The sequence below is a fragment of the Camelus dromedarius genome, chromosome 15 (assembly GCF_036321535.1).
Source record: "Camelus dromedarius isolate mCamDro1 chromosome 15, mCamDro1.pat, whole genome shotgun sequence".
In the NCBI taxonomy this organism is placed as follows: Eukaryota; Metazoa; Chordata; class Mammalia; order Artiodactyla; family Camelidae; genus Camelus; species Camelus dromedarius.
The window spans coordinates 45,267,025-45,279,785 of record NC_087450.1 but is presented as its reverse complement, the minus strand read 5'-3'; the positions used below and the strand labels follow the sequence as shown (position 1 = coordinate 45,279,785).

Sequence of the window (12,761 nt, the reverse complement as noted above, 5' to 3'; positions counted from 1 at the left end):
GCAGACGATCGCATCACCATCCCGCCCTCTCCAAATCTGGGACCATTTTGGCGGCGGAAGTGGAATGAACCCCTGTTGGGCACCTCTGTCATATTAGGCACGGATTCCCCAGCCCAGTGCCAAGGGATGAGGGTCGGGGTGGTGCAGCGCCACCAGGGCTTGAGTTCCTGGGAGACATGGGGGATGACGGAGACCCCAGGACCCTGGCAGAAAGCCTTTTTTGCGGAGCCTTCTGGCAGCATCTGGTTCCCTCCCGCTGGCCTGGGAGGCCCCACTTGCCCACGGGTTCCCACCCTGCTGTGGTTCCCCTCTTCCCCGCAACAGAGGCCAACGGCTCTTCAGCACTTTTATTAAAAACTAGTAATACGGAGAGTGCTCAGGGTATCCCTAGGCCGCGCTAGCCCCGCGGAACTGGATCAGTTCCTGTCACACGCATGTCCCAGCTTGGGGATAGAGGATGGGGGTCGAGGTTTTCGGGGACCCAGACCCCGCGGATCACTTGCCCACCGAGTCGAATATGATGCGGTTCTGTTCGGCGCGCTCCCGCTGACTCTGCGTCCGCGCCAGTTCCAGCAGGGTCCGCAGCAGGTGGAAGGTGAGGTCAATGGAGAGTGGAGGGTCGTCCCGTCGCGGCCGCTCGCCTGCGATCCCGGGTCCCCAACCGCCTTGTCCGGCGTGGCGCGGGAAGCGCTCCGCCAGCAGCAAGAGGAGCGCGCGGGCCCCACCACCGTGGTTCCGCGTCCTCGGGCTCCAGCGCAGACTCGGGTCCTGGACCCCGGCCGCCGCCGTCCTCGGGTTCCACTGGCTGCTCCCCGGGCGCAGCTGTGCCAGGAGCAGCAGCGCAGCCAGCAGCGCCGCGCGTCCCGCCAGCCTCATGGTGCCACCAACCCTGGACACACAGGAGCAGCGCAGGGTGAGGTGCGTCTGGGGCAGTTGTAGGTGGTGCCACTCCCCTTCCCGCGCACTTCCAGCGCCCCTGCCGGGCCCCTGAGACTGCCGCCCGGTGCCCACAGCCTTCTCTCCAGCCCCGGCCGCTGCCCAGTTCTTTGCCACCCTTTTCTTCCTCCCTCCCTCTTAGTGGGTCGCGGTAGGTGAGCTGAGCGCAGTTCTGGTGCTGAGGGAATCTGGGCAGATGCTCAGAGCCACTCACAGGTTGCCGGAGAGCGTCTGCACGGTGCAGGACGGAGCTCCAGTCTCTGACCCTCGGGGCGGGCTGAGGGCGCCTTGGGGAACACAGGGTCTGTCCCGGGACCGCCGCCAGCCTTATATAGCACCAGGACAGCTCCGACTGACGTCAGCGAGGAACATGCACTGGTTGTAGAACAATAAACGGCCGCAGCTTCGAGTCCGATCCATTGCGGCTGTGAAGACCCGGAGGGGCGCGCCTCAGGACACTAGCCTCTTCGCGTCTCTGGAAGTGACACCGGACTCAAGAAAGCGAGAAGCCAGCTAGGGCATAAAAATTGCTCTGGGAGCCATGAGTTTTTCACCCGCTTAGAACAGCCGGCAGTGACTAGGGGTCCCATCCCCAGACCAGATTAGTCCAGATCTCCAGCCTTCTCTGGCAGACGAAAGGGAGGCTGGACCGTGGGGCTGTCCGTGGTGCTGACCTTGTCCTTAGCCTCAGAAGAGGCCAGAGGCACTGGGAAAACGCTGTGCTGCTCAGACCTAGTCCCTTGCCCTAGCAATCAGTTCTGTAAATGGAGGCATCAGGACAGCACCGCTGGCACTCAGCTACTACCATGGTAGCCACCCAAGAGGCAGCTGAAGCAGCTTGAGCTGCCAGTATTCTTGATCTTATTCAAGCCCCAGGACCTGAATTCTAGGGCTGTCTGACTGAGGTACCATGAAAAAGAGGGTCTCTACACTCAGGGTACATTCAGACAACAAAAGGCTAATCCATCTGCTTTTGTGGGTTTGCCACAAGGCAGAAGTTTAGCCAAGTTAAGTTTTCTCTTGGGAATCACAACAGCAGCATTATCTTTGTCCCTCCAGGTTAAGATCACTGGGTAGGAAGTAAGGAAACTTGATGTCAGTCTGTTTGAGCTGCTGTAACAAAAACACCATAAACTGGGTGGCTTATAAACAACAAACCTTTATTTCTCACAGTTCAGGAGACTGGGAAGTCCAAGATAATGGCGCCAGTAGGTTTGGTGTCTGCTTTCTGATTCATAGATGGCATCTTCTTGCTGTGTCCTCACATGGACTCTTGCTTTGCCCTTATGATTTAATCACTTCCCAAAGGCCCCCACCTCCTAATACCATCACCTTGGGCATTAGGTTTTCACCATACTAATTTGGGGAGGATATGAACATTTAATCTATAGCACATGGGTTCAAGTTTCTACTCTGCCACAAACTCGTGGTGTCAACAGGTCACCTCACTTCTGTGGACCCCAGTGTCCTCATCTAAAACAGGAGACTGGGCTTGGTGTTCTCCAGGCTTCTTTCCAAGCTCTAGAAAATTCAACTCCCCAGTAGTTTTCTGCTAAGTCTTACTTATTGCCTCTGTAGGTTGTGGATGACCTACTTAGTAACATATTTATGGAGGCACCATATAAAGGGTTTGAGGCGATCTCCCAAAATGGAGCTACACTAGGGCTGGGGAGGTTTAGAAAAACAAATGTGTGCCCATGAAGAATGGGGATGAGTGGCATTTGCAAGGATATGAGTATAAACCAAAGTTGACAAACTCATATAGTTCAACAAGTACTTATGGAGTGCCTACTATGTGGTGGCTATAAGACCATTATCAAGGTTTTGGTGATTTCAGTAGGAGTCAGGTTACATTTTAGAGTGAAATTGCCTTTCAGAGTGTTAATCCCATCAAGTTCTGCCCAGGCATCGAACCCCGTGAAAACTGATGTGCCCACTTTGAGGAGGTGGTCTGACCCTTCCAGGGTCAAGCTGTATCACTGCAAGGTGGAAACAATAGAGTGAGGCAGGCTTAGAGCCGATGTGCCTTCCAGGACAGGTAGGAGTTCCAGATAACAGCAACACACTGGACAACAGCCAACCTAAGGAACAGGGATGGCATCATGAAGAAGAGGAAGAATAAGGAGCAAGCAAGCAGGGAGAGATGGCGAAGTGCAGTGCAAAAGGAGGGATTACCTCCAAGAACATCCAGATTTAGGTCTCCTTCCTTCAGCCCCCATGAAGGGATGTGTGGTTCAGACCAGAGGACCACCAGCTCAGGTTCTGGTGCTGGCCCAGAGCTCTGTCTCCCAGACAAGAGCCTCAGAGTTAACCCCCTTCAGCAGCCATCTTTCCATGCATGGCTGTTATTCATACTCCCGTCCAGGCTCTTTCTAGATACACGTCTGTCCATCTTGTACAGATCTCATCTTCCAAAAATGGGCTGCCCACCATATAAAGTAGTACCTCTTCTTTATTTTAAATTTACCTTGCTCTAGTTTCAAAGAGCACTGCAAGGACCCTAAAGCTTAGGATTTGGTTCATAAGCCTGTATTCCTTTTAGCTATGCTATTCATGTCAATTTTGATCCTGTTCCCTCTGAAGAGTTTCCTGTTTTTTTCCTGTTCCCAAAGCCACTTCCAATAATTTAACCACTCATCTTGAGTTCCACTATATTTTTTATTATGGTTTCAGCAACTTCCTGTATTACGTAGGGTAAAATAATACTTTGCTGTGCACTAACCTGACCAAGTTCCCACTAGTCTACCTTTCTGCCTAACCTAGGCTGAAGCACAGTAGGCATTGTCCCTGCAGATATGCCACAAAAGTTAGAGACAAGGGTTGTGGAGCAAGAGTCTTCCTAGGAAGATGAAAGAAGGCCAATGGGCAGACACTGGGACAGCTGTGTAACAGATGAGAGGTTCTGAATAAAATGCTCAGGAGTCTGAGGACCTCTGACCAGGGCAGAGTGTTCTGGAGGGTCTAAGTAAGTTAAAATGAGAATCAATTTGTCTCTAATTGTTCATAATGTACATCTTCCTTGAAGAGTGGGGCGGGGATCTGTCATACCTGTAATGAAGAGGGACCAGGTAGAAGTTGGCTAACTGCACGGCAGGCCAGAGCTATAAGAGAGAGAAGGTAAAGGTTGGGGGGCTGCCTCCATCACCTGACCCAGGCTCACTGCCCTGCCTGGCCTTACTCCAACTTCTGCAGACAAGAACACGCTGCACAACCAGGTGAGTGCTTCCCTGAGTACAGTGCCCACACCGGGAATGAGAGAGTAATCCCAACTGAGGGATTTCTGTGTCAGGAGGACCCCCAATCCCTGGGTACTTCTGGACTCAAGAAGGCAGGAGAACAGGCAACTGAGGGGTCAGCTCTTACATAGTAGTTAGTGATGAGGGCATCAGGATAATCCTGAGGAGACAAGAGAAGGAACAAGTGAACACCTGCATTTCCAAGTGGCTCCCACCTCCCAGTCTGAGTATCTCATACAGACTTCTGTTCAAAGGAGACACTCCTGCACCCCACCCCCTCAGGACCCCACCACCTCCTCCCCTCCCCTACTTGTGCCTCTACCCTTCCCATCCCCATGAAGCCTGCCTCATTCCCCCAGGCCTGCCAGTCTGCCAGCCAGAGATTGTCCCCACACCTGCCCAGCTCACCTGCTGGAGTTTGGCCCAATTGTCCTGGGTTGATAGTCCATTGAGGGTCCCTACCAGTGGGAGGAAACAGCCTAGAAAACATGGGGCAAAGCCCCCCTAGGGAAGAGAAATTAAAAGGCCTGTGAGCACCTAAACCCCTGCCCTCCCCCAACATGGCTTACCCTTCCCAACTCCCTTTCTTTCTGCTCACCTGATCCAACAGCATCTTCTTTAGTGCATCCACCTTGGTGGTCCCAGGGATGAGCCGGTCCAAAACCCTATACCAGCCTCCTACTACAGGGCCCTGAAAGTAAACCCCAGAGAAGGGAACAGGGATGCAGAGGGGAGATCTAGGCTTTCATATAACAAAGCTCCTCCCCTGAGCATTAGAAACCAAACCCCTGGGAAGCAGACACTCAAGGCTGGCTAAGATGTGAGAGGGGCCAAGAAAAACTAAAGGATGACAGGGAACTAAGACCACTGTTCAATCCACCAGCAGCCCTTACCACAAAGCCACAGCCCAGAGAAACCATGGTCAGGGTCCGGCCAGTCTGGTGTTCCCGCAGACCTCGTCTCTCCACCAGCTGCTGTGAGATAACGTCACCCAGGCCCATCAGAGACCCTGTGCAGGGTACACAGGTGTCAGGATACTTCCCAGGGGCAGGGTGCCATCTCAAGAAGGGAGGTAAGTCTGCTGACTGAATGAGGCTCTGGCACTCTGAGCCCAAGGGCTTAATTTTGGGGCAAATGGCCAGTCTCTTCCTGCTGCCTTAAGGTGTCTAACAGGACACCTCATATGTGTCCTGTTAGAAACTGGGAGCAGCAGCCTTGAGCAGGCCAGGGCCCAAGAACTCTGCACTGAGCAGTGAAGGGGAGTCGGAGTCAGAAGCCACAGGTAGGAAGGAGAATCTAAGGTGCCAGGGGCTGAGAAGCACCAACTGTCAGGACTGGGAAAGCCTTCCAGATAATTCTGTGCAAACCCCTTATTTTAAAGGTATGGAAATGAAGGTCTGGGATCTAATATCCCAGCAGGTCAGTAAGTGGCTAAGCCAAGGCAAGAACCAGGTGGCTTGATTTCCTAGACGGTGTTCTTTCCAGGACACCGTACTATGAAAAGATCACGCGTAGAATGGTAAGGGATCCTGAGGGTTTTTTACCCCAGCTCAAAGCAAGACCCTGGCCAATGTCCTTCCCTTTGGTTTTGGGGTCTCTCTTTGTGGAGAACAGCAAGAATAACTCTAAAACATGAGTGCTCAAATGGTCCCAGGCAGAAGCATGACTGGCTGAGTTAGAGTTCCTGTGTGGAAGAGTCCCGGTCATCTCCTGGCCTGATCAGGTAAACCCAGGCCCCCATTCAAGACCCAGACTGAGCTACCAGTAGGTATTATGGCCATTTCTCTCCAGGTCTTTGCCCCCGCTTCCCCTCCCCTCACTTGCACAGATACCCGGCTCCAAGTGGCACAAGCTGGATACCCACACCTAGAAACCAAGACAAAAATTACCACTATTTACAGAGCCCCCACTCAGTTATGCTGGTGTGATGGTTTCTAGCAAACACATACTTCTAGGGCCGCTTGGGAGTGACCGTGTGACCTCTGGCTTGCCTGTCCATCTCACTGAGTAATGAGAGCCCCCTCCAGCCCAGCAGCCACCACTGTCCCTGTGCCCTCAATTAGCACTGGGCAAACACATCCTCATCCTTCAACCCCACTCCTTGGCCCAGAGCTGGCTCTGACGTCGGTGCTGGCTGCACACTCACTGCTCTTCCCCCGCACCCTCTGCACAGCCCTGCCCCTGGCCAGCCTCGTCACAGGCAGCTGAGTAAGGCCGAGAGCTGCGGCTGGGGCTGGAGCTGGGGCCAGGACACCCACAGGTGACCTAGGCTGCTGGCATGCCCAGCCGTGGAACAGCTCTGGGACCCTCAGTACACCCATCAAGGGAGCCCTGCCTCTCCTCTCCCTGAAACTCCCAGAGTGGTGGAGGTTCTTTCTAGAACATAGCTAGACTTGGCCTCCCAGAGGGCAAGTACAGAATCCTGGACATCTTTGTTCTTTTATCCCCCACCACACCTAAGCAAGCACCTGGAAGATGCTCAGAAATAAACTGAGGAGAAATGTCAAATGTATCATCCCAGAAAACAGGACTGTCCCAGGATGGGCACTGAGAATGCTGTCTAGCCCAACGGACCGCACTCAGGCTCATGGTGTGGGAGCAGGGGAACTGATGGCTTGCTCCACGCAGTTAGCACTTAACTCCATATCCCCCTGCCCTAACAACTTGGGGTCACCAGCTGCAAGCCCAGGGAGGGGAGTGAGCGGCTGTGGCACGCATAAAGGAAAGACTGACCCTGAGAAGGCCTGGGGAGGGTGGAACAGAAAGACAGCCACTGCTTAAGTGAAGGAACTAACAGTTTGCCCTTCTACTTTGGCAAGACATTTACAGTATACAAAGGGCTCTCACACATTTAATCCTCACAAAAGATCTGGAAGGTAGAGGTCACACCTCCCTTTAATGTCTTGGAGAGATGAGGTGACTTGGTAAGGAGTGAGCTGGGGCCTGAACCAGGCCTTCTCTCAAGGGGAAGCCAGCCGGAGGCCAGGGAATTCCCAGCACAGGCTGAAACTTGGGCTCAGGGGGCAGTGGCACCAAGAGGCTCCTGTGGCTGCTACTCACAGGGGGTTCCTGCCCAAACAAGGTCCCAAAGGCCTGCATATCAAAGACACTTCCTGGACTAAGGTACTTCCTCTCTGATTCCCCAGAATGTGTTCCTTTGTTCCTTGTCACTTTGTGGAGGGCAAGGAGCAATATTCCTGGGAGGGAAACAGTCACAAAGAAAGGTGTGTCTTCCCTCTTCAAGGCTTACCATCAGTCACACACGAGCTAGAGGCAGAGCAGGAATGAAAACCAAAGGGCCTGACTTCAAGTCCCACAGCCCTGGAAGCCTGCAGTCTTTGAGAAAGATGGATCCCAGGCCCCCAAACCATGCCCATCAGGCCGGAGAGATTACCAAGTGAACGGGCAGCAGCAGGAGTGAGTAGGTGGTGTGGAGCCTGCAGGCCTGCCAGTTCTGTCCCTTTCAGACAGAACACTGCCCAGGTCTTCCTCTGCCCACAGATCATCAGGGGCCTGCAGCAGCTCCAGGGTGGTCTAAGGCTTTGATCCAAGCATAGAGCAAGACCTGCATTTCTGGTCCAGGTGATTGTTTGAGCAGGAAGGACTGACATTCAGATTCCTCATCCCACCTTCCCTAACCCAGAGCCCAAACACGCCCAAACCACTCTAGACTCTGGGGGTCTTCCTAGACAGATCTGGTTGGTCTGGACCCTCCAGTGTTCTGACTCTCCTTTCCTTGGACTTGTTTCCAGGGGGTTGGGGCTGGAGGCCAGCCGAGACATAGTGCCTGAGCCCTGATGGGGCAGGAAAAGGGGCTGCTGGGTAGTAATGCCCCAATGCCAGGCTGGGCGAGGAGCCCAGCGGGTAGACACTGGCGCAGGTTTGACATCATGCCCCTGGGCAGGTGCCAGTTCTCATGCCGTCACTGCAACCAGATTCAGCACGGGGTTGAGGTGGGGGTGGGGAGAGCCTACCCCTGAGCACAGATCTATTTGGGATCACCCCATGCCCACTAGTGGAAAAGCCCCAACTTCCACATCCTCTCCCTAGGCACAGGTGGGAGCAAGTTCTCCCCTTCTCCTATTGTAGTCCTCTCCTGGCTTTTGTGTGTGGACTCTCAGATCCAAGAAACTAAAATATCAATGGAAGATGAGAAGGCTAGGGGACAGGAAGTTGGAATGAAGAGCAGGAAGCGTGGCCTTGACTATAGGAGGCCTGGGTCTGCAGGTCCAGATGCTGGCATGTGGCCAGGGTACTGCCTCATTTCTCTCCAGAAGTCTCCAACAATTAAACAGCCCCTTGGGACAGGGGCTTGGTCTGGCAGAGCCTGGAGGTCACTGAAGCCCAGCAGTGAGAGGGGAGTGCCTCCTCTGGGATTGGTCAGAACGCTCTCCCCACTCCTGCCCTGAACCCATCCTCCTGCTAGAAAATGAGACCAAGCAAAGGCTTCTGTAGCTTGTCAGGTATCTTAAGCCTACACTAGCTGGGGCTACACTCAGCATTCTGAGGCCAAAGGTGTCTCAAGTGCAGGGCAGTGCACTGGGGAGAGTCCGGGTTCTAATGCCAACTCCACCACTGACCATGAGGCCTCATGCCTGTCACTCCCTCCTTGTGCCTCAGTTTCCTTCTCTGTAGTATCAGGGGCTGGACTGGATAGTCTCTAATGCCTGTTTAGCTCTCATATTCTGGCATAATTCAGACTCCAGGGAAACCAGTGTGTGCAGAAGTTCAGCTGCTTCCACAGTAGGACCAGAGTGGACTAAGAGGGATGGAGCTGGGCCCTCAAGAAAGGATGGGAGAAAGCTGACTCAGACTCTGAAGAACACACAGCAGACCTTTGCCCAAGATGCCCTGTTCCTGACTCTGGCGTGGCCAAAACTGGGTGTATCAGACACTTCTTTCAAACTATCTCAGATCTTTTTGATTCACTTATCTATTACTCCAGCCACAACTGCAGTTCACCTGATAGGTCCTTGTCTCAGGCCTATGCCTTACCTGGGGCTGAGCTGTTGATGCTTTGCCCGGAAACTATGCATGTGCAACCTGGTAGAGCATGGACGTTAACATCCCATGTGGCAAACCTTTGACCAATTTGGGATAAAGCTGGTGGGTAAAGGTTTCTCCTTTTCTCCAGAAAAGATTACTTACCCATAGAGTCTTCAGAGGCATTTCAAAGAGCTTCTCAGTCAGTTTTAAGGGATTGAGCAGCCATGTGCCCTAAGCTGTACCCAATTTGATAATGCAGCCTTATATTGGCTATCCCTCCCCACCCCTCATGGGATTACTTCCTGCTCCCTCACAAAGTACCTGCAAAGAAGCTTCAGGCTCTGTTTTTTGGAGAACCAAGGTTAAGATAGTTATCCACATTCAGATTTATGGCAAGTGGAACAAACCCAACCCAAACACCACTTTAAAAAGAATAGCTTGTTGCATTTGGGTTGCCAATACTTATAGAAAGAGCCAATTCCGGGAGCCTTTAAGTTGCTTAAGCGTGTTTTGATTTCTAAACCATTTTCATAGAGATAATCTCTACACTGACTCTGTGAGGTCACATAACTAAACTCAAACTCTTAAGTGAGGAAACTGAGGCTCAAAGAGGTTTATTGTCCTGTCTTGATTTACATAAGTGCTATGGCTGAGATTCAAATCTTGGTCTTCTAATTCCAAGTCTGAAATCTCTATTCTGTTTTCCAGTGTGATGAGCTATCCCATGGGATCTTAGGACCTACTGTGCTGCGATCTAAAGACAGCTCAGCGAGCTAAATTCACCTCCTCCCTTTATTTGTAGTTTTATCTGAATACACTGAGCAGCAGGGAAGGAAAACTCTGAAAGGTTTCGGAAAGTCTAGAGAAAAAAAATGCTACCTAGAGCTTGCTTCAGGGCTGAGAGGGTACAGCATTAGGAAGATGGGTGGGGTGGATTGGGGGGTGAAGTCACAGGGCTCTAGCACACACAGACCAGCACTCCCGTCCAATCACATATCTGCACTTGGGCCCCTTGGAGCTAAAGCTCCTACCTTTGTCAGCTGCAGATCCTTTGGGAAGGGACTCACAAGGATTATCCTTCCCTCCCTATTCTTGATGGCCACAAGGGGGAAACTTCCTTCCGGCAGTTAGGGTCCCTAAGGGAATCTGAGGCTGGGCAAAGGGCCCAGCGTGTCAGTTCCCATCACAGCCACACAATCCAGCATGAGTCACCACACACGCAGCCAGGTGAGTCATGCAGGCTGACGGACACTCTAAGGACAGGACGTGGGGTAGATGAGCACAGAAGGCTGGAGAGGGGCCCAGGGAGGGGCAAAAGAGTCCATCCCCTGGCCAGTCACACAGTGAAGTTTCTGGTGCTGATGTGTGGCTATTCCAGTAACAGGATTGCTGTTGCACCCTGGCTTTCATTAGCTCCCCCACCCCTTTCAACAGTCTTCTTCTCAAAAGCCCATGGTACTCATTAGAATCCTGTTCCCTTCCTCTAAACATAGGCAAGATCCCTGCCTGAACCTGATCACCCTTGCATTGTCCCAGTAGTTATAGACCTTCTAATCTTTTCCCCTGTAAAACTTATCTCTGTGCCATCCTCTCTCATATTAGCTAATCTGCAAAATGAAAATGGTAACAAATACAGGTAAATCACTGGGCTACCTTTGTGAGATTGCCTCTCAATTACTGGGTTTATAGTAAATATAAATCCTTGATTAGTATATTGTTTGGGGATCCAAACAATCCATAGGCAGTAAAACTACAAGAAAGGCAAAATAATGATGTAAACAAAACTCAGGAAATTGGTTATCTCTGGGGGTGTATGAATTAAGGACAGGCACTCAAGGGGTCTCAAAGCTGGGTGCTGATACAGGAGTATTCACTTTTATGTTACTCATATGGTACTTACGTATCTTAACCATTCTTTTGTGTGTTAAGATATATTTCACAATAAAAACAATACTAAGAAAACTAAACTAGGGTCAGAGTCTGATTCCAGCACTTATTAGGTGTGTGATCTAATGTGGACTTAAGTAATCTTAGCCTACTGACTTTTGTGGGGACCCCATGAGATAACGTGTGTTGAAAGTGTTTTGCACACTGTAAAGTGTTAAAGAGGCCTTTGTTTGTTTTCTAAGTTAAGGCCTCCTGGGGCAATGCCTTTATCCTAAAAGGATGACTCCTCAGCTTTTTAAGGACTTTTCAGATCCTACTTTACAGCTAGGCCACCTATGCATACCCCTTTCCTTAAGAACAGCCCTGGGGACCCTCCCTCCAAAACTGACTGGGTACAGCTTGGGATGAGAGCTAATCCTTCAAGTGGGCTAAATAGAAGCAAAACATAAGGGAGGTGTTGTGGGGCAAGCTTCTGCCTCCCAAATCAGCCTGCTCCGGTACCACTCAGGTCTCACAGGGACACTCACCAGCTGTCAGGACCTGTACTTTCCATGGGTGAGCAGTCAGAGCCCGCTGATAAGCCCGCCAGAGAGCCATGCTTCCTGTCAAGGCGAGAGGAGATGGGGGTCACACTCACTGCCCCTCCCTACAATTAAAGAAACACTCATCTTTCCCTTCTGCCCACTTCCTCTCCCCTTTCCGTTTCCAGTAAGTCCTAAGGGGCAGAGGCTTCCTGTACAGGTTCCTCTTACAGGGGTCGCCTTAGACAATCAGGGAAGAGAGGAAGCCTGTGGGCGGCTATGGAATCCCAACGGCAGCCACCCGCCCACCCCACCCCCAGCCCCGAAGCAGGGTTTTCTTGGGGCCTCCGTCCTGACCGAGACACACAGGAGGAAAGGTTTGCTCTGGCTTTCATCCAGAGCCTGGTCGGTCTCCAAATTCAGACTCTTAGTTGGAACCAGACCGCATCCTCCCTGACTCCAACTACACACCGGAAATAGAGCCTCTGACTCCCTGAGGCCTGGAACGGTCACCCGCGCTGCAGGAGCCCCGTGCGTGGGGCGCTTTAAGCCGGTCATTGCGGATCTCCCGCTACTCACCTGTGCGCGAGCTCAGCCCCTACCACGTGACCTGAACGGGAGGGACTTCCGCCCCAGATCCCGCCCCTTCCGCTAGGCTGCTCGCGAGGCTTTCCCCTGCATCCAGAGCAGGAATGGGAGTGGACTGCGCCGCTAATACCTGCGGAGGGCGGCTCCGCTCGGTGTGCGCCGGCTCTTGGTGTGGGGCTCGCCTGCCATACTTCCCACTTGGGTCCGACTTCTGCCCCCTGCCCCTTCTCTCCCCAGTGCCAGGGCCTCAACCTAGAAAGACCCTCACTGTTGCCGCGTCCGGAACTGGCCAAGGTCCTGACATCCTCCTCGGTCTCAAGAATCATAGTTTGGAAACTATGATTAGCCATAGTTAATTGCGTGCGTATGGGTGGGTTTTTTTTTTTTTTTTAAGTGTCTCTATGTTCTTCACTAGCCTCAACTGTGAGCTCCGAATGGGTGGAACTGGGTCTTGTTCGTATTTGTCATCCTCACAGCAACTAGTTCAATGCTTTGTCCACAGTAGTCTTTAGAAATGCTGCGTAAAGATGACTCCTCCAATAAAAGCATTGGAATTACTGAACTTCAGCACATTTAGGTACTGGTTTCATAACTAGTGGGCTGTGCA

General features: G+C 52.2%; 3 protein-coding genes across 3 annotated transcripts in view; all 3 read right to left on the bottom strand.

Annotated features, from left to right (window-relative positions):
• Positions 1-36: 36 nt before the first annotated feature.
• On the bottom strand, positions 37-1,071 carry UCN (urocortin). Its single transcript, XM_031466765.2, has one exon. The coding sequence runs from the start codon at positions 874-876 to the stop codon at positions 496-498; it is 381 nt and encodes a 126-aa protein (XP_031322625.1). The 5' UTR covers positions 877-1,071; the 3' UTR covers positions 37-495.
• Positions 1,072-2,075: 1,004 nt separating this feature from the next.
• Positions 2,076-11,642, bottom strand: MPV17 (mitochondrial inner membrane protein MPV17). Its single transcript, XM_031466764.2, has 7 exons — positions 11,573-11,642; positions 5,066-5,181; positions 4,771-4,863; positions 4,581-4,676; positions 4,300-4,332; positions 3,985-4,037; positions 2,076-3,017 (listed from the first exon to the last, which is right to left on the bottom strand). The coding sequence occupies exons 1-7, from the start codon at positions 11,640-11,642 to the stop codon at positions 2,948-2,950; spliced, it is 531 nt and encodes a 176-aa protein (XP_031322624.1). The 3' UTR covers positions 2,076-2,947.
• The window catches only part of GTF3C2 (general transcription factor IIIC subunit 2), a 32,836-nt gene continuing 22,150 nt past the window's right edge, over positions 2,076-12,761 (bottom strand). The window contains exons 19-23 of the transcript XR_010384252.1: positions 11,573-11,647; positions 4,771-4,863; positions 4,581-4,676; positions 3,985-4,332; positions 2,076-3,017 (exon numbers count right to left, since the gene is read on the bottom strand). The gene's annotated coding sequence lies outside the window, so the exon portion shown is untranslated. The remainder of the gene's footprint in view (positions 3,018-3,984; positions 4,333-4,580; positions 4,677-4,770; positions 4,864-11,572; positions 11,648-12,761) is intronic.

Bases quoted from the DNA above. Each gene is read 5' to 3' on its own strand.
- UCN (XM_031466765.2), bottom strand. From the start codon at position 876: ATGAGGCTGGCGGGACGCGCGGCGCTGCTGGCTGCGCTGCTGCTCCTG.
- MPV17 (XM_031466764.2), bottom strand. From the start codon at position 11,642: ATGGCTCTCTGGCGGGCTTATCAGCGGGCTCTGACTGCTCACCCATGG. The intron at 4,864-5,065 runs GTAAGGGCTGCT...GTTTACTTTCAG, and splicing joins CTCTGGGCTGTGGCTTTGTG to GGCCCTGTAGTAGGAGGCTG. The intron at 3,018-3,984 runs GTATGACAGATC...CCTGTTCCTTAG, and splicing joins CTGGTCCCTCTTCATTACAG to GTTGGCTGTTGTCCAGTGTG.